The sequence below is a fragment of the Archocentrus centrarchus genome, chromosome 3 (assembly GCF_007364275.1).
Source record: "Archocentrus centrarchus isolate MPI-CPG fArcCen1 chromosome 3, fArcCen1, whole genome shotgun sequence".
NCBI lineage: Eukaryota > Metazoa > Chordata > Actinopteri > Cichliformes > Cichlidae > Archocentrus > Archocentrus centrarchus.
The window spans coordinates 21,550,500-21,571,988 of NC_044348.1; the positions used below are offsets into that span (position 1 = coordinate 21,550,500).

General features: G+C 40.0%; 1 protein-coding gene across 2 annotated transcripts in view; it reads left to right on the forward strand.

Annotated features, from left to right (window-relative positions):
* The window catches only part of galnt2 (UDP-N-acetyl-alpha-D-galactosamine:polypeptide N-acetylgalactosaminyltransferase 2), a 73,800-nt gene that overhangs the window by 38,544 nt on the left and 13,767 nt on the right, over nt 1-21,489 (forward strand). For both annotated transcript variants that reach the window (XM_030723466.1, XM_030723475.1), the window contains exons 2-11: nt 2,511-2,598; nt 8,939-9,092; nt 12,703-12,801; nt 12,904-12,971; nt 13,080-13,145; nt 13,289-13,410; nt 16,466-16,553; nt 17,361-17,448; nt 17,577-17,680; nt 19,392-19,518. In XM_030723466.1, the coding sequence (XP_030579326.1) occupies nt 2,511-2,598; nt 8,939-9,092; nt 12,703-12,801; nt 12,904-12,971; nt 13,080-13,145; nt 13,289-13,410; nt 16,466-16,553; nt 17,361-17,448; nt 17,577-17,680; nt 19,392-19,518 (1,004 nt within the window). The remainder of the gene's footprint in view (nt 1-2,510; nt 2,599-8,938; nt 9,093-12,702; nt 12,802-12,903; nt 12,972-13,079; nt 13,146-13,288; nt 13,411-16,465; nt 16,554-17,360; nt 17,449-17,576; nt 17,681-19,391; nt 19,519-21,489) is intronic.

Genomic DNA, 21,489 nt, shown 5'->3' on the forward strand with positions numbered 1-21,489 from the left:
ACTGATGCGATTAAATGCCAGTAGGTTCTACAGGGTGTAGGTCACTTTATCTTCATAAATGTAAAGGCTAGAGTGAGTGTTTTAATAAGAACATGGACTGATTTAGAAGTCAGATGATTAAACTTTTTTTTTTTTTTTCTCTCCTTTGGGGCCTAATGTATGAAGTGCTGTGGTGAGGTTCATGTGAGCTGCATTAGGTTAGATCCCCTGGCCATCCAGTGACTTTGTGCACTGGCCCAGGTCTGCTTTGCACATTTGATGTTGCGCATGATGCTACACAGATGCTTTAGATAGATGTCTTTTCTCATGAGAGTTTCTCGCAACAGTGTTTCAACATGTAACTGCTTCTGTAGTGGGACTGAGCTGTGGACTGGGAGGCATCCAGGCATATAAAGAGACAGATGACAGTTTCGTGGTAGGGGTGGGAGTGCTGGGAGAGAGTGAAGATACGACAGATGTGATCAAATGTGTCCTGACAGAGACAAAAACACACCTTGGCTGTCTGAATAATCGTCTTACAATCATGTTAAACTGTTTGCCTGTACTTGAAAGACATGAACGTGCAAACATGAGTGTGATCAGTGACTGCAAAGAATACTGATCGTCAAACTCAATGAGAATTCGAGAAGAGAGGTTCTTTATAACAAGTATAATCTTAATTTAATCTCTTCTCAATCACTCATAATGATGAAAGGAAGCTTATTATTAGCTAAAAATGCAGGGGGGATTTGAAGAGTTGACTCTAAAATGTCTGCAGGTTCTTTTCTTTCAAAAATCTGCCAAACCAAAAAAAAGTCCATCACCAATTTTTAACCTTATTTTACCAGAAAATCTGCCCCCATTTTTTTCCTCAGAGCCTGTCAGACTGTGTTTGTGCAGGAAGGACACCGCCAGCTTTAGTTTTCATCCTACACCCAACATTACTCTCCAGCTGTGCACACACTCATCTGTCCTGAGCACTTATAGAAATTGATTTTATGTACGATTTTTTTTTTTTTTTAATAGTAGTTGCGGGTAGTGGATGTTCCAAACTTATTCCAGTCACTGAGAAAAGGTTGTGGTTTCAGAACAGATTGAGGCTCCGTCCACAGCAGATGATTTAAAAATCTGGCACAGAGTTAAATGATGGGCAACAGAAAACAACAGCAGTTGTTTTGCTAACATTAATGCATAAAAAACTGTGTGGAAATCCCTATTAGCCCTTCTGTCAGGTGCAGAAATTAACAGCTGAATACGGTCTGCGATGGTTTGTGACATCACGTTGTCATTGGCCGTCCCGAAGCCGTAAAGAAAATGGATCAATAACACATTTTGTAGAGGCTGAAGGTGAAACTGAGCTACAGAGCAAATAAGAAAGCCGAACAATAGTTTTTCTGAAGTCAAGGGCAGCAGCCTGGACATGGAGTGAATTGTGCTAATTGCTTTGCCTCCCAGTGTATCGATCCAGTGGTTTTTAATTGCAACTTATGAGGACAGGAGGATGGATGGCTCGCTCATCTGTCCTTTTGTGCAAATGATGTGGGTAAGAAGATGACGGTGTTTCTCAAAAGGACTCAGGAGATGGCCTTACAGAGACAAAATGAATGAGTGAAATTATGAAATTATGAACAGGAGAGGATAAAAATAACAGCCAAAGGAGTGAATGAAATAAGGAATAAGTTGACCTCTGAATCACTGCCCACACTAATTTAAATGGCAAACGGAGATTGTCAGGCTGTGGATGATAACAGGAGTGCATAAGTTAAGTGATGATGAAACAGGATGTAAAGCGTGTATGCACTGATAATTTATTGATTTGAGTGCTTTGATCCTTCAACATCTTGGACCAGTAGAGCAAAGTTTCCTGGACATCCTGTTGTCTAAATGGGCTTTCACTGAGTGGACTCATTCTGGTTCCAAAACACTTTTCAGTGTGATTTTGATCTCATTAGATTTTACTAAAAGAAGTGCTCAAATATTTTTGAGTTTGGAATAAATTGTAGGTGCTTCTCCGGATTCAGAATACTCTAAACGCTCAGTTTCAAACTGTTATTCTGCTCTTCGCTCACTTTGATGTCAGAGAGAGGGAATATCCTTAATGTGCTCTCAGGCATACAGCTCTGCTCACGCAGCCACCCACCTGCTGTTCAAACCTTTTTATGAAGGAAGGCCAATCAGATGAAAGTTGACCCATAAAGGCACTGTAGAAGAGCTAAAATGTCCATCAAGGTCCAGTATAAGATAAGGATCATTTATGAGCTGTGAATCATGCAGAGCTACTCTAATAGTGTCCAAGAATTGAAATACTGATCTGAAAATGAGCTTTTTGAGCCTGCATTTTCAGTTGCTTTGTGAGGTCACATTTTGTCTCGCCTCTCACGTTTCTCTTGGTAATCTGCACAGCACTGCAAACACATATCAAATGTTCATACACTCAGCTGACTTCTGTTTTCTTTTCTTCAGGTGTGTTTGCTGTTTTAATCCAAGCTTATGAGAGAGACATGTCTAACCTCCTTTCTCAATGTTTTCAGGATGAATGGATGTCCAGGGAGCTGTCCGGTAGGACCAAAGGTCACAACTCCGACGACAAGCCTCACGGCCTGGAGACACTGCCACCGGGTAGGAAACTTCCCCACAAATCATACATCGCAATCTCTTTGCCCCAGTTACATGACTAAATGGTGACGTTCAGAGAGTAAACCTCTGAGGTGCTAAAGCTTCAATAGAGTCAATGCAAGACACCAAGAGACAGCTGTTTTTATTCCATACATTATTTCTCCTTGTTAAAACATCACACTGTATATCAAATGTGGGCGTAGCCACTGTGACCTTAGCTACTGGGTGGTGGACTCCTGTTTTGAAGACTGTTTTGGATGTCAGTTTAGTTTTGTTTTTGTTTTTTAAACCATTCATCACGAGAAATGTGTGAATCTGACTATAATACGTGTTTGCTGCACTCTCATACAGGAGTGACTTGCTAAGTACAAGGTAGACTCAAAAGCATACTGTGCTTTACTGGCTATTTTTACTTAAAATGGGACAGTCATTTACAAAATAAGCATTGTGCTTTATTAAATAAGGCTTGAAACTAGCAATATACTTAATAAATTTTGTCTCTTTGCAACCAAACTTAATTTTAGAAATAGAAAATAAATTCTCGTTTAAGCCACATTTACAATAATTGTTACGCTTGGGGGCTGCTTCCATCTTTTATATACAGTCTATGGTCTTTTGCATACTTTTACATACAATATGTCTTGACAGCCAACGGTTTGCTTGCAGATTTAAGTGTATTATCCTAATAACAGCTAATTTGTCCTGTGCAGACATGGGGCTTCAGAGGCCTGGTAAGCTCTCTTCTTTTTAACTTCTTAAACTTTTAGTTGCAGCTAATGCAGTAGTACATATACAGCAGTACTCCAGAGACCTGCTATCCTGCAAAATTAGTGTAGTTCCCTTTAATTGGCAGGAACGATTCATGTCTAAGGCACATGTGTCAAATTAGTTTTGTTCTGTTCCTTCAGGATCAGTGGAGTTCAGTTTCTCATTGCTTGCAGTTGTGACTGAACTCAAGGAAAAGGCATGATGACAGATATGTTCCAGTTGTAGAGCATGTGCACTGCAGACACTGTAAACCACGTTCATGTATCCAGAAAGTATTCCACATCATGTTTCCCACAACCAAAACCATTTCCTTTTTCAAAATGTGGTTACACAGCAGCATAGTTTGCTTTATTACCAGTAGAACATGAACATCCTTAACCTTATCGTGTTCGAATAACCACAGTGAGGGAAGATAATGAAATCTGTGTGATTCAGATTTAAAACAGGCCAGAGCTGGTAGCCTGTCCAAAATAATTCAGGCTGCCAATTTTGATCTTCCCACAAACCAACTACGCGTCTCCACCCTGACTCTGAGAGACATTGTTTCAGTGTCCAGCAGCACAGAGAGCAGGAAGGAGCAGGAGGAGAGTCTGATTTCTCATTCAGCACCCATCGTCAGGCTGACTCAAAGCAGCAGCAGCAGCCACCGCCCCTCCTTCACAGGCCCGTGACCTGCGAACGCTGAACACACACTCTCTTATCTGATCCAACAGTGGAAATGCAATCCAATTTGAATGTTGAAGTGAGGGCATTTCAGTTTCAGGGTGACTTTATGCTCAGCAACAACAGTGTATCACAACATCACCCAGAGCACAAACACACTTAAGAAGAGGAGAATGAAACACAAAGAAAGTGGCGAGAACAAGGAGATGGAGGCTGGAAGAATAAAAGATTAAAAATTTAAAAAAGGAGAAAGTCCTTAGGTTTCTCATAGGTGGGTGCTGGTTATGTATTGTTTGCCACCTAAACCCACTCAGACATTCATGAAAAGTAAAAAAGGTGGCACTTCATTTTTTAAAAAGCGATGCCTCAAATCTTAATTTTTAAAAAATGAAAGCATAAAATGTACTGAGGAAACCTTGTCACACTGAGTATGTTAGAAATGTTTTATTGTTGCACTGATGCCTTGTTATTTTCCAAGGTTGTTTTTAAACAGTTTGTCATCTTTATTCAAGACAGTTTGAGGATGCCAACAATATGTTTATTTATTCAAACAAGGAAAAAAACCCCAAAAAACAACAAAGCTGGAAAAAAAAAGAGCAACAACTCGCTCTTTCCATTCAACACATCTTCTGAAAGAAAAACAAATCTTTTTCACAGAAGTCACCACAAGCCTGTGCTTGGCCCACTTCCATATTCAAATCCTTTACAAAGTGGGAAAAAAAGGCTCTTCAAACCTCTCAGTATGTGTTATTCTTTCTAGTGGAAGGTTTGGCATAATTTGTCTTGTCTGTTACAAAACATTTATTTACACTCACTGTCTACTTTGTTAGGTACACCTTGCTAGTACCAGGTTGAACACCCCCCCACCCCCACCTTCAGAACTGCCTTAGTTCTTTGTAACATAGATTCACCGAGGTGCTGGAAACATTCGAGAGAGGTTTTGGTCCACACTGACATGACAGCATCACACAGCTGCAGCTGATTTGTCAGCTGCACATCCATGATGAGGGATGATGTTTACATCAGATTCTGGCCGTACCATCTGAATATCGCAGCAGAAATGGACTCATCAGAAAATGAAACATTTTTCCCATTATGTATTGTCCAATTTTGGTGAGCCCGTAGCCCTATTTCCTGTTCTTAGTGAACAGGAGTGGCACCTGGTGTGGACTTCTGCTGTTGTAGCCTGTTTGTGTCAACGTTTGATGTGTTGTGTGTTCAGAGCTTGGCTGATAAGGTAAATGGTAAATGGACTGGTTCTTATATAGCGCTTTTCTACTCTACTTTGAGCACTCAAAGAGCTTTATACAACATGCCTCATTCACCCATTCATACAAGCACTTCTTTCTATGGCTAAGTGCTTTGTATCTAACATTCACACACATTCATACTCTGTCGGTTACATCGGAGAGCAACTTGGGATTCATTATCTTAGCCAAGGATACTTTGGCATGCAGACTGGAGCAGCCAGGGGTTGAACACCAACCTTCCCATTAGTAAGTGACCTGCTCTACCTCCTGAGCTACAGCCACCTCAAGGTGTGCCTAATAAAGTGGCTGGTAAGTGTATGCTTTTAGATTTTTGGCAAGTAGAGTTCATTAATGTTGCCAAACGTAGTAAAACGACAGTGTTGTTTTTAGTCTGTGCGTTTAGTTCATATTTCTATTACAGTGATTTAACTTGTCAGGAGCTTTAGCCAACTGTAGTGTGTTAATCTTAGTTCCTGCAAATGGAGGAATCCTCTGCTGATATTTTAGTTTCCAGATCTTTACTCTCTGACGACCAGGCTATAAACACATTATAAAATTCTGATGTGATGCCCCTCTGTTTATCTACTTCTCTCTAGCTATTTGCTGAATAAGACACAGAAAGAGACAGTATTGGGCAGAGTATTCATTTATTTATAGATTAAGTGCCGTAGTGAATCGGGGTCTTGATAAATGACTCTGCGTGGGTGTGTTTTCATTAGTGGCAGTCCTGTGAATCTACTTGGAGTTTGCTGGAGTGCTTTGTAACAGATTCCCCTCTTAAGCTTTAAATAGTAACACATACTGTAGCTTCAATTACACCAAGTTCAATAACAAGGGAATCTCTTAGCTTTTGCATATCAGTTCTTTAACAAAGAACATCTTTATCAATGATTATAAATGACAGGTTCATCACTCTATCACTAACTTACAATGGAACATCTATTGGTGCACGGGGGTTCCAAACAGCACGATAGGATAGGATAGGATAAAACTTTATTGGTATTACACATACATTGTACATATAACGAAATTTCGTTCAGAACAACCATCCAAAAAACAGACAAGAGATGGGTATCCTCAGCTGCAGCCACACTGACGCCGTCGGTCAATCAGTTCCCAGGAAAAAGGAAACAAACACGCATCATGGGGTAGTTAGGTTAAAAAAAGTCACCTTAGCAAAGCATATTTGCACAATTAAAGACAGGATAGCAATATGGTGGGGTGGGGTGGGGTGGGGGGGGGGGGGGGGGGGGTGCAGACGGAGACGAGAAGGTGGGGGCATTGTGGAGCCCGATGCCAGCTCCTAGCCAAAATTGTTGATGGAAGTTGTGCATGATATATAGCTGCATGATAGCTGTGATTTTTACATTTCAGAAATGGGATGGTACAGACTGGGGCTGCAGTCTGGAGATCAGGCAGTGAAATCAGGAATTATGAGGAGAAAAAAACAGGATGCATCTCAATTGAAATGCATCCATTAAAGATTTTTCGTGGCGTGAACTGAAAATGATGTGTGTGCACATCGAGCATTGGAGCCCTCTGAGCTGGTAGGCAGTGGGGTTTGCGGTTCAGTACAGACTGAGGGAATGATACTGAGCATGAATCCTTTTTGGCAGTTAGCATCGCTTGGAAACACGACAGTGCTGAGGGATTTCCACAAAATGCCGCAACAAACAAAAACAACAACCAGTCAGCTGCAATGAGCTGAAACAGTTCAGTGATGAGAGTCGGAGGGAGAGTGAAAACTGTTCAAACAGCTGTAATTTAAACCATCAGACTGCATGTTTCACCAGTATCATGAGAGCATGAGAGGGACAGAGGCTGAGAACCCACCAGCTGAGCAAAAATGGATGTACCTGCGAAAGAGGCCTCACAGTATTGGAAAAATGTCGGCTAAATGAGTCAACCCAGTGAGAAAGGGGAGCGTTAATCTGCTTTGTCGTTTAACAGGAGGGTTGAAGGAGATACTGTAATACACACTGAGCTTAAACATTAATTTCACTACATTAATTACTCGCTGCCACTAAACATAGATATCAGCAAGGACATCGCACACTCTGACACATGCACCAGTGTCTCGGAGGCACTGTTACATAGTCGCGAGCGGATCATTGCAAGCTTCAGCTAATTGACATGCGAAACACATCCACATACTGTCAGAGTAGACACACGCAGGCACGCGCGCGCACACACACTCTAAACTCGTCATCAGACTCCGCTTCTCTGTCACGCACACGCTCGTGTATGCTGGGAGATACTGTAATCTCACACTGCCATATGCTTAACTCAAGTCATTAGTATAGCAGCTGCACCCAGCTAATTAGTTGCATTATTATTCGTGTGCGTCTGTGTCTCAATAGTCAGTGATAAACTGTGAAATTAAGCATGACTACTTTCTCTGTTTGGTGTGCAGTGATCTCAGTAATTTGGTCCAGGAGACACTAAACAAAATCTTTAAAAAAAAAAAAGAAGATAATTCTGTTTATTTATACTAATCATATAAGCTTAAACTTATACTTTAGACTGCAGCAATTAGTAGGGTTTTTTTTTTCTTGACTGTCTGCAGTGCATATTAAACGTTCTTTTGTGTTTCCTGGCTTTACCAAAGTAGTCTCGCCCTGTCGCCTGAATAGTCTCCCGCGTATTTTCGCACACAGGCAGCATAAATTTCATGTCAGCTTTCCTCAGTGCCATGTCGCTGCCTCGTCAAGCAGCAGCTCGAAGCAGCCAGGTTTCCTTGCTGTCAGTCGTGAAGGATTCTTGCATCAGCCAGGCTGCCGCCTACATTTCATATTCCCACAGATGTATAATCCCATTCATTCCTCAGACACATTCTCAGCCTTTGTGAAGGTTTTAATATCGCGTTTGGTGGTGGCTTTTATTTTTGGATGAGCTGTGTTCATTTAATGTTATTTCCCAGATATTCACATGAGAAAATATTTCATATTAAATCCTGGCTTTACAGTTTGCGCTCTCTTTTTATGGTTTGGAATGCATTTGAATATTTAAAACGCCGGTTTGCGGGTTTATAGCATCATACAATGGATGTTGGATTTACACAAGATGTCATCACAAAGTTCTGAGGCTCGAATCAGAAACCACACCTGATTTAAATGTACCCAATTTCACCTTTTAACACAGCTCTGCAATCCTTTTTTTTGGGCTGCTATCTTTAGGTTGTTCCCTGGAAAATACTATTTTGACCACAAACATCAACTTCTCTTTCAAAGTGTAAACAGTAAAACAGTTTTGAGCAGAAGACTCCACAGCTGTAGGAAAACCATGGGCATTCACAGGGCTGTGCACACTGTCAACGCAAAGTTCTGCTGTAACGTCCCGACGCATATGAGGGAAAACATTCGACCTGTCCTGCATGCTGTCATAGTTTTTTGGCCGCATCAACACCAAAATCAAGACACTGTTGGTGCATGAAAAGGTGACCTTGAAGGGAATGGCTGGTTCAAATTTTATTTATTTTTATTTTTTTTAAGTTTTTATGGCTAACTCAGAACTAACTGGAAAACTGTGTATTCCCTGTATTTTCTGTGGATGTCATTTGTTGGTGCTGTGCCTAATGTTTTTTTTTGTGTGTGTGTGTGTGTGTGTGTGTGTGTGTGTGTGTGTGTGTGTGTGTGTGTGTGTGTGTGTGTGTGTGTGTCCAGGTAAGGTGCGCTGGCAGGATTTCGACCAGGATTTGTATGTTGGAGCCACGGTGGTCCGACCAGGTCAAGACCCCTACGCCAGGAACAAGTTCAACCAGGTGGAGAGCGACAAACTCCGAATGGACAGAGCTGTACCTGACACGAGACATGATCAGTATGTATACACACACACACACACACACACACACACACACACACACACACACACGCACAGCTGATATGTGAAACACAGTGACGTCCCTCTTAACTTCTGCTATTTCATGCATGACTGAAAGGTTTTTGTGCGTATACACGCTGTCTTATTACGTTGGTTGATTTGACTAATTGGTCGCAGATTGGATAAGATCTCTCAGGAACTCTCACTATTGTGGTTTCAGAGGAAAGCAGGAAGTAGCAGGAGAGCGGCCACTGGCTGCCTTAGTTCTAAAACAAACTCAAAGGCTGTCGATTTTGCTCATTGTTCTGCTTGTTTAATGGACAAAACTAAATCATAAAATGACATAATTTGGATTATTTTATTAGAAGGCATAAGTTTTAGTGAGCTTGAATCTCATCTGACCAATTACCTTTTTGGCAGTGATGATGTTTAACTCGATTTACTACTGTATGAATCTGGTAACATGTCAGTATGTCTGCTACCTTCTTTTTTTCTTTTTTTGATAAAGACCATGGATTGTGTGAAAATATGTCAGCAGGAAGATCTACACCTGAACAACAGGCTTCAACAGTTGAAGTATTGCAGCACTGAGCATTACACCCTCAAACACGTTTTTATTTTTTCTTTGTGTGCCACCAAAATATGTCTTCATCTGTTCTAATAGGACCTTTTCCATTAGTTTTAATACAGCAGTGGAAAAGGTGATTTCTATCCAACCTTGTTTCCAAAATAGTTGGAACACAGTCTTGAAAGACACACCACCAATTCCTGGAATTGGACAGACTTTCGTTGGGAAAAATGTGATTTGTGTTGTTTTTTGTTTTGTTTTTGTTTTGTTACTGTTGTCACCCCTAAACTGAAGTGAGACAAACTGGCCTGCTGGACCGAATGTAGAGAAATCACCCCCACATGTTTTGGACGTGGACCTTTATCCCATCTTTTTAGAAGGAAGTGGCAACAATTGCATTGAAAGTTTTGGGCTTCAATATTTGCAGACCTTTTACTTTTCTTTATCTTGGATATTTCCCAGATGGATTAAGCGGTACTAACAAATACCTTCTGAGGATCCTGCAGTAAGCAAAAAAAGTTGTTACGAAGAGTTGGCTTCAGGAAAATTGCCCCTGTGCCATGTTATTTCTCAATATTGTCAAACATATACATACCCTGGAACTGATTACATTTTCTGTACAGCTCCAAAAAGAACTGGGAGAAAGGAGGTGGGAGAGATGGTGTTATTTAGCTCTTGAGACAAACTCAAGAACTTAGTATTTTTGGCCTTTTTTTTCCCCCTTTTCCTTTAATATATGCAGTCTTGTATTGACTTGCACTGCATCTGATAACCTCTTGTTCTTTTCCTTTTTTCCCCGTTTGTTTCTTTGTAAAATGGAAAATTATAAATTAAAAAAAAAAGTAAAAAAAACAAACAAACAAAAACAGAAAGCAAGAATTTGCAAGTCATTTATTTAGTGAGATTTTATTATTTTCTTCCTGGAAAAATATATTCTTATGTGTCCAAAAACACATTTTAGAAAAGTTGCGATGGGTGCTGCATCATCGCCTCTTCTTTTAACAGCACTGTAAACATTTAAAAACTGAGGAAATGCATGTTTTCTCATTCTTGTTTGATTTATATATGATTTTAAATTGCGCAACAGTTAAAGATTTCCTTTTTTTACATTTCATAATGCACCAAATGCTTTCAGTGAATGAAAGACCAAGACTGTAGGCAGGTTGCTTTACCATCCAAACACGTTTACTATGGAGCCATGCTGCTGCAGTGTGTGCAGTTTGTAGTTTGTCATGGTCTCCTGAAATTAGTAAAGCAACCCTGAAAATGATTTAATCTGTATGGCCACAGATGTTGCTCCAAAGCAAGTCCTTTTATTCCCTTAGCCTGGTGTCCAGCTTTCCTCTTCACCTCAGTTAATCTTATAAGAGCTCCAGTTGCTGTTTTTTTGTTTTTTCTTCGCAAAGAGAGAGTTTTAAGTTGTTTTTGTTAATGCAGCAACAACTTCATTCACTGACACCGATTCTTGGCTGAGTCCCCCAGGCTATGGAGATATTTCCACCACAGAACTGTTTTCTGGTTTCATCCACAAAGGTTGTAGGGATTTTATACAAGTACAAATCTTTTATTGATGTTTTGTACCATAGATAATTCCAATTTCGCATAGATAAATTCTTCAAACTCGTTGTAGTTTTGCTTTTATAAGCAGTTTGGTCAACTTTGCTTCTGAAAGCCTCTGTATTATAGTTATTTGTTATTTATAGGAAAAGATGATGCCAAACACGTTACTGACTTGTTGCATAATATCCTAAATGACTGTAGGATGTCTTTTGTTGCCATTTTTTTAATCATGTGATTGTCATCAAATTCAGTATTTCACATATGGGATTTTTAGTCATGAGTTATTTAAAAAAAAAAAAATTCAGTAATATTAAGTATGTGTTTACCTAATTTTCTTTTTTATTGCATGACAAATACTGCAAATGAACTTAGAATTTATTGATGGCAGTTGAATAACTGTTTGCAGTATTGCATTGAAAAGCAGCTAACATACAGTTGTTCATTATACAGTAATGGGAACGAACCCGAGACACAAAGAAGTAAAACTGCTGCCATCACTGATAACTTAAAACTGTGTCATTCCAAGAGTCTTTGTGACTCAAAGACTATTTTTTTACAGAGGCAACCATCTGGCCTTACTGATATATTGATCTAAATGAGACAGTTGGACCCATTAGCCTACTAAAAGAGCTGGGATGTGTCTCCTATTGATCTGATATTGATGTGTCATTTGTGTAGCATCCTGCAGCTCTCACTGTGAAACTTTTCCAGGGGGAAAAAAGCCCAGTTGTTCTTGGTTCAGGCCAGGCACGCAGTGCTTTCAACACAGGATCAAAATAACTTGCAGATTTGCTTGAATTGTTGATGAAATGGCTTTTTTCTACACACCTCACTCAAACCTACACATATGATCTCATACGGTTGATTGTCAGATGGAATAGAAAGTTTTCTCCATGCTTCTTCATCCCTTTATCAGCTCCTCCTCTTCCTCGTCCTCCTCTCTGTCTAGTCACTCTCTTCTCATGTAGTGCCCTATCACTCACGTTCCTCACTTTAAATTCGGATCAGGATTTGTCTTTTTTTGGGTACGCTTGCGCGCGCACACACACACACACACACCCACACACACACACACACACACACACACACGCACACACGCATATACATGCATACCCGTCATCTCATGGGATTTTTGCCCCATGGTCTGATAAACCCAGTGTCAATCCCAGCTTCAGCAGAGTGTTACACCACAAGCATGTGTGTCACTGCATCCTCTTCGCGTGTGTGTGTGTGTGTGTGTGTGTGTGTGTGTGTGTGTGTGTGTGTGTGTGTGTGTGTACCTCAGCTCAGTCTTATTTATTGTGTTCAAAATCTGTTTACTGAGTGGTTCCAGCTCGCAGCTTGGCTCACACATTTGGTGACGTGATTGTGTGTGCGGGTGTGTTTGTCTACGTGTGTAAGCATTTATACATTTTGCATTTTTCTCTTGTTTTTATAATTTTTATGTTTGTGTTTTTTTTTTTTGTTTTTTTTTTGCAGTTGCAGACATAAACAGTGGAAGTCGGACCTGCCCGCCTCCAGCGTTGTCATCACTTTCCACAATGAAGCTCGCTCTGCTCTGCTGCGGACTGTGGTCAGGTAGGTGTGCATACTGCCCTTTGTGTTCTTTTCTTTCGAATTTTTAGGATGAGATTCTCCTTAAAGTACTTTTTAATCTTTACACAATCTCCCTCTCCTTAGTGTCTTGAAGAAAAGTCCCCCTCACTTGGTGAAAGAGATCATTCTGGTTGACGACTACAGTGATAATCGTGAGTAATGCGCACACGCACGCACACACAAACAAAGCTGCCTTCGTCAACGTGTAAATACAAGTAAACATCACCACTTGTGTGTGTGTGTGTGTGTGTGTATTCCAGCTGAGGATGGAGCGCTGCTGGGGAAGATTGAGAAAGTACGCGTGTTGAGAAATGACCGCAGAGAAGGTACTTAGAAGAAAAAGGTTTTATCGCAACTTTCATCGCCGAAAGAAATCTCAGTGCTGCTGCACCACATGTGGGATGAAAGTGTTCAGTCTGGCAGCAGGACTGTTGTTTTTAATCACACTTCTTTTTGTAACTTACCTCAGGCTTGATGCGATCCAGGGTTTGCGGTGCAGATGCTGCCACAGCGCCAGTCCTCACCTTCCTGGACTCCCACTGTGAATGTAATGACCACTGGCTAGAACCGCTGCTTGAAAGAGTGGCTGAGGTACACACACACAGAACACAACTTTATACCTTAATATCATTAGAATCTTTTTGTGCACATACCCCAGTGAACAAACAAGGCAAAAACAATAATGAAAAGACATAAATTAGATTTATTCTTTTCCCCTCTTAAAGCCTGGCGTTGAACTATTGGTTTTAACAGTTAGGGCACACTCTGTAGAACATCTCGCCAGACAGTAAAGTTGCTGTACTTTGGCCACCTTCCTTCTGTTTCAACAGCTTGCAATTAAGAGGTTTTTTTTTTTTTTTTTTAACTGTGTTATGTTAGCATGAGGCCTTATTTTTTATTCTAATAGAGTTAAATTCCAAAGCAGAATAAAAAAGAAGCTACTTTCAGCTGCTCCCTCATTCACAAGGGGTCACCATAGCGTGTAGCTCAACATTTGATTTGGCCACGTTTTTACACCGGATGCCCTTCCTGACGCAACCCCAAAGGGATTTGTGTCTCCTCCTGGGATTGAGCTTTGGATTTTTTTTTTTTTTTAATACTTGTTGGGCAAATGTGTAATCCACTACACTATGGAGCCGCGCCAAAGCAGAATAAAAGTGTGACATAAACACCTCGTTCGTGAAAATGTCCAGAAAAGATGTTGAAATTTTAATTGGTTTCAGAGGGACGGAATTAAACCATTTAATAAACCAATAAAAGGAAAACACTGCAAACAGTCCAATTTGAATGCTTTTTCTTCCGTGCGTAGCCACTATCTTGCCCTAAATGCACGGAGACACAGGCTAAAAAAAAAAGTCAAGAAATTAAGAGCAAAACAATCTTTAGGACATATCATGTTAATTTGCGTCAATACATGTAAACACTCTGCTGGATTCAGGCTCATTTAATGTACGTTGACCTGTTATGTTAGAATGAGATAGATGTGTCCATGTACTTTCAGATGCTGACAGTGAGGGTGTTTTACATAAGGTGTTATATTTTTATATAAAAAAAATGAGAACATTACTCTTACTTCATTGCAAATAATGCAGTTTACATTTTTAGTATACTCACTCTCTGTTTGCACACGTCATAGTTAAAAAACAAGTCAGGTTAACTGATTTGTAATTGTGCCCTGAAATGGTTTAAACTATAATAGAGTTTGATCTAAAAAGAAAACACTCACCAAACTACAAAACGCTGCATAAAAGACATTAATGGGAATGTTTCCTAACATCAACCGGCCACTTTAGTAGGTACACCTCTTCAACCGCTCACTAAAAATTTCTGAAAAAGAGAAAATATCCAGTGAGCAGCAGTTCTCTGGATGAAAATGCCCTGTTGACGCCAGAGGTCAGAGGAGAATGGCCAGACTGCTTTGAGCTGATGGGAAGGCAGCAGTAACTGTAATAACCACTCATTACAACAACAGGAAACTGAGGCAACAAATTGTACAGGCTCACCAAAATTGGACAATAGAAGATTGGAAAAACATTTAATAGTCTGACGAGTCTCAATTTGTGCTGCAACATTCGGATGGTAGGGTCACTATTTGGTGTAAACGATATGAAAGCATGGATCCGTCCTGTCCTTGTATCAATGGTTCAGGCTAGTGTTGGTGTAATGGCACACTCAGGGCCCCTTAGTACCAAGTGAGCATCATTTAAACACCACAGCTGACCTGAGTATTGTTGCTGACCATGTCCATCCCTTTGTGACCACAGTGTACCTCTGTTCTGATGGCTGCTTCCAGCAGGATCATGCACCATGTCACAAAGCTCAAATCTCTTGAACATCACAATGAGTTCACTGAACTCAAATGGCCTCCACGGTCACCAAATCTCAATCCAATAGAGCACCTTTGTTATGTGGTCAAAAGCTGACAAATCTGCAGCTACTTTGTGACGATATCGTATCAATATGGACCAAAAATCTCTGGGGAATGGGAGTCACATTGGGTATTAGCAAGGTGTACCTTATATAGTGCCTGGCAAGTGTATCTTAGTATAATAGTCACAAAATTGTTCACACTTGTAGGGCAGTTAGTTTTTTTTCATCTCCTTCTTTACACAGAGACCATGAAGCAGCACTGCTGAGCTGCTAAGTAGTTGTGTTAACATTCGTGTGAGAAACAAGGAGCGCATGACTTTGTCTCAGTAACACAGGAATGTTGGGACTGGTTTCATTATATGAGGTTCATCTGTGTAAGGGGCTGACAGTCTGAGACGTGTAGATCTTGTTAGGTGACGAGATCATTTTTATCTTTTGGGGATATCAGAATCTGATTTTTATTCCAATTAAAGTAAAAACTGTATAAACTCAAACTGGCCTCGCTCACAGATACACAGTCTGATATTCAGAGCGAAGCCTTTTCATAATGACTTCAAAAAGGAGCTTCTTGATTGACTGTAATCTTAATCTGAATTGGGACAGTGTGTGTAAAATTGAGGTTGTTCTTTAAAAATGTATCTGATGTGTCTTAAAATAGTGCGATTCTGCATTTGATCCTCCCGAATGTGGTGTTTTGTTGTTCCCTCGTTAATAAATGCCTGGAGCCAAGTCTGAAACGTTGCGCTGTCAGAGTAATTGACTTTGCTTTTCTTTTGCTTTGGTTGCTTCTCTAAATAATGAATCCCACCATACACTGTGAAACTTGTGTGTTGTGTGAAAAATGTTGCAGGCTTAAACAAATGAACTCCTCGGTATCTGTAAGCTGTTTCTTTTTGTCATTCAGACCACTTGAGTAATCCTTTGTTCAAACTACCGTGTGGTGTACCTCTGTGAGTTCAAAGCTCGGGTTTGTTTTGGTGTTGGAAGGAAATGGCTGATTTACTTTCAGTTCTACGTCATAAACATGGGAGTAAAGTAAATATAGAACATAAAATAAGCGTATGAGTCACTGGAGTGGATGGGAATATTTACTTCTGCTCTAAAATTCTCCAAACAGAGTTAAGTGCTTTGAGTCCTTTGTAGCTCTGCATAATCTAGTCCTTTTAATTGACTTGTAGTAAATGTTTATTGATGAGTTAGATTTTCTCTTATTCCAAACCTGCATTTATGGTTGAAGTGGTTTTATTTAATTATTTCCTCTGTTTCTCCTTCTCAGGACAAGACACGAGTAGTTTCTCCTATCATTGATGTCATCAACATGGACAACTTTCAGTATGTCGGAGCCTCTGCGGATCTGAAAGGAGGTAAAGTACACAAAGCTTGGCAGTCAAGCTTGGCAGAGAGGCTTTGCATTTATTACGGTTTTAGAGGATTTGCTTTTTAATACTTTTCTGTTACAATGAGTGGATGTTGTTATCTTACCAGCAGCATTAAAACCAGGTGCTTTGGCATCCAGCGCGCTACTTCAGAAACTATTTTCTCCAGGTATTTCTCATACATAAGACGAGCCCTTCTGCCGAACACGGTATAGTTCCGACAGGTGTCAGAGTTCAAGCGTCTGAAACTGTTTCTCAGCAGGAAATGTTCACTGTGTAGTCACTCATCTGAGTGCATGCATTAAAATACCTTACACACAATGCATTGCATATTGGAAATGGAAGATCTGCTCACAGCCAGAAAAAAATTAAAAATCACTCTTTTGATATTAATAATGAATTAAGTGACTTCTCATAATGAAAAATTTAGTGTTCCGAATGTGAAGCTGCCGTGCCGTCGCATTCTTAATTTGGTTGGATTAGCAACTGTTGGCACATGCCTTGCGTCATTTCTTTTTAGTACAGAACTGTGAGGTATATTAATGTAAAAGGCCAAAGCAGGTACACCACTGGCTGTGCTGATTGCAGTGTAGTGTAGGACAGATACACACCAGTTACACTCTCACTCGCTCTGCTGACACTTAAACACTTACAGACATGTGAAATCAGGCAACTGCTGATTTATCCAGTCATCTAATATGAACCTGCCAAATCCAATTATACAACCAGACTGCTACTTAATCCCAGCTAATGGTCGTAATTGTGCCGTTTTTGTCTGTGTGTTTATGTTGGCAGGCTTCGACTGGAATTTGGTGTTTAAATGGGACTACATGACTCTGGAGCAGAGACGAGCCAGACAAGGCAACCCAATTGCTCCCATAAAGTAAGGCATACACACTTAAAAAAGTTAAAAAGATAGTTGTGTATGATACGGCAAGTAACGCGCTACTAATCAACTCACTTTATTTGGCTGCACTTTGTTTTTGTCTTTTTTCTCCTCTGCCCTTCCAGGACACCAATGATAGCAGGCGGCCTGTTTGTCATGGATAAAGACTACTTTGAGCAGCTGGGAAAGTATGACATGATGATGGATGTATGGGGAGGAGAAAACCTGGGTGAGTGCTGCAATTTAAAGGCATCACAGCAGATTGAAGAAGGTGTCTATTGGATGCCCCAAGAATAGAAAGTCTTGATCAAAGAATCAGTTATTAAAAGTGGGAAGTCAAGTGAAGGAGCAGGTGGGTGCTTTTCCCCCCCCCAGGCTTTCAAGGGTTAATTCAATGTTTTGAAAAATACACTTATTCACTTTCTTGCAGGAGAAGTTTATTAATAGCACCATCCTATCTGTTCACTGAGTATAATGATGTTTGACTGTTAAGAAGGTCATGTTATAGGTAGCACATGTGTGCCTGTGTGTCATTCTGCCTGTAAACACAATAGCTCAAAAAGTTTTAAATACATTCTGATAAAACTTTGTAGGGGGTGTAGAGTGGAGTCATGTTAACCATCCATTAAAATTTGGCTTACATCCACCAAGGCCGTCAAGGTCAACTTAATGATTCATTGGTGCAAAATTGACAAAAAAGTGGCTTATAACTTAGAAGCTATGATTTTTGCAAGTGCACTGTGTATTGTCAACATAGAAAGTACCAGATGAAGATTTAAAATATCATGTCATATTTGACCTCTGACCTCTCCTTCAAGGTCAATGGATTGATCTGAAGGTAAAAGTGATAATAATGCTATAAAGAGCTGTTTAAAACGGTTTCTTACTGCCTTACTGATATTCTAAACATCACATTATAGTTTGCATCCAAATATACAAGGTCAAATCCACATTTGACCTTGTATCAATGTTTGTTTCTTGAGTGTCCTGATTCTATGCATCCAACAAGCAGTCGCATTTTGCTGGGATGTTATGTTTGCACATAGTTATGTGCTGGATGGTGATTTGGTCAAGCAAAGAAAGGAGGATTTCATGAGCTTTGGATAGAGCTGGATTGGCTGTTTCCTGTTGTTTCTACACTCAGTGATAAGCTTACTGATTGCATCTTCATATTTAGCTTGTAACTGTGAAAATGGCATCGAACTTCTGATCTGATTCTCTGCAGGAAACCTAAATTTTGAACTATAGCTTTAAGGCTTAAATGAGCTTGCTACTGTAATCTGCTTCCCTCATAAATGCTGCACTTTTGGCTTAGGAAACCACAAATTCCTGCCCAGTTATAAAATCTCCACTCCCCTGTGAGATCTGGTACTAAAGTAGCAGCGTGGATGTGCCTCACACTGTGATCAACTCGTGAGATCATCTGGGTACCCATGCCAAGAACATGATGAATAGAAAATCCTTCAGTAATTTGGTTGTCATATCTGGGTAAAAGATGTCTTCCACAGTACAGTTGATCTTAGGAAATTACAGTGGCAGTGTAATAATGTTTAGAGTCGGTACTGACTGCACACAATAGAACTCATTTGCAAACCGTACAATGATATAATTGCAGCTGTGTCTCCCCTTTGCCTTTGTCTGAATTCAGTTGGGAAATCGGTAAGAATAAACAGTTGACGGAGTGATTCGGGCTCCTCTTGAGGCGGTACAATGAATCAGAACTGGATTGACAGTTCAGACACTTCTGTGCTCATTTAGACAATGCTCATTCAAATCCTGACAGTGCTGGAGAGTAAATCCAACAATGTCAACGCGCTACAAACATTTATGAAGTGTAGACCTGGATTAACTTAACTACTCCTTTTTTGGGTTGTAGTAATTAATTCATTTGTGTTATGGTTTTTTTGTTTTTCACATCTGTCTGTCTGTCTGTGTTTTAGAGATCTCATTCCGTGTGTGGCAGTGTGGCGGCAGTCTAGAGATCATCCCCTGCAGCAGAGTTGGCCACGTCTTCAGAAAGCAGCATCCTTATACCTTCCCTGGTGGCAGCGGCACTGTATTTGCAAGGTAACACACATGCAGAAGCACACTCACACACAAGTAGGTTGAAGACTCATGTGTTTGGCTTTATTTAGTGACTTTAGCTCAGAGTCTTCCACAGAGTTCTCTGCTTGTCATATCTACACATCCACATGCATTCTTGAGAAAAATACTGAAGCCCAAATGGATTCTGTGGTTAGGCCAAGCCTTTCATACCATTGGTCTGTGAATGGGTAATAAAACCGAAGAGCTTTGGATAATAGCAGTAGATGAATTCAGTCTATTTATTTAATATTTTCTGCTGAATAAATATAAAAAATTTACAATTTCTCTTTACTTAAAATATGGGAGGGAAAATATCAGTATTTAAATAGACAGTAAATCACGAGAATTGTGCATGCTGTTTTTGATGGACAGGGATACAGGGTAAAAGGACTGGCATTTATATAATGCTTTTCTAGTCTTGATCACTCAAAGCACTTTTACAGTACAAGCCAAATTGCTTTTATTGATCTCACACATGCATAGGTTTCCAGCATCTTGCCCAAGGGCACTTAAATCATGCGGGGAGGGGGAGCTGACAATCGAACCCCTGACCTTTCGGTTAAAGGATGTGCTGCTCTAACTCAACCCACTCTTCTTTTCTAAGAGTTAGTTAAACTCAGCTGACTGTTTGACTCAACTGTAGTGACATTTTTAAAACCAGATAAAGAGAATGTTTTTCGTGAGGTTCAAACTTCGCTCTAAATTTCATTTGGAAACAGCATTTGAGGTAAAACATTCCCATCACAAGAGCCATTTACTGTAATGTTCTTATTTGCTTAAAGTCAATCTATTCTGCTTGTCCTTATTTCCTGGTATTAATATACAGTTGTAATGGTTGATGCTCATATTAATGAGGTCAGGGTATGTGCAAGTAAGCGCTGCAAGCCAAAGCTCAGACGTCTGCTCTGAACTCTCATTTTCAGACAGATTTTTTTTTACTCTTGGCTCTCTATGATGTCAAAGGGAAGGAATATCAATAATATGCCCATCTCTGGCTATGAGCACAGCAGCTTCACCCACCTGCTGCTCAAACCTTCAAGTGAGCAGGAATAGAGGTAAAATGGCTTTGATTCAGACATTAGATGAACTGATTAGCTGCACCATGACCCAGTGTGTAGGATAAATGGGTTTCTGTTTGTGAGTTATGCGAATTGTGCAAAACAACTCCCCCCGAGTAAAACTATGGGGCATAAATCACTTCTGATTTGAGTATTGTAGTCCTGCTTGGTGAATTTTTTTTCTTGGGCTGCGGTTTGTAAATTACCAAACATAAGTTATTGAGTTTTACTAACGCTCTGAGATTAAATTAGTGTTTGGTAATTAAAACAAAGTCACATCAATTAAAGAAGTACTGGGATATTTTATTTAAAAGGAAAAAAAAAACAAAAGCCTCTCGTTAAATGAAGAAAATCTGTTTTTGCATGTGCTGCCCTTTAGAGCTCTGATATGGCACCATGAACACTGAATATCAGTTGTGGAGAACATGATACACGGACAGATATGGATCTGTCTCTTCAAACTATGAGTAACCATGCCTGGAAATGTGTCCAACAAACCTTCATGGTCCTGATTATGAACATGTGGGAGGATAAACAAACAGATATCAGGGAACTTGAAATGGCTGTGGTTACCCTGGTACTGGCAGTGATGAATGCTGCACGAAATGAAGAGCATTACAGAGTGATGTGTGAAGCATCTATGGCAACTTCTCTTTTTTTTTTTTTTTTTCTTTTTTTTTGAGTATGGGTTCTAAAACAGCCATGCTGAGGTTTTGGTAGACTTCAGCTGTGCATATGCCCCTCATTTCGTATCACTTGGTCATACTTACAAACTTATGAATGAGATCTTCCTGAATAGCTCTTGAGATAGTGAAATCCCAGAGGAAACAAAACTGTGGATATGTATGAAATTCAACATTAAATCAAACAGTGTCAAAGCTTAGACACCTCCTGT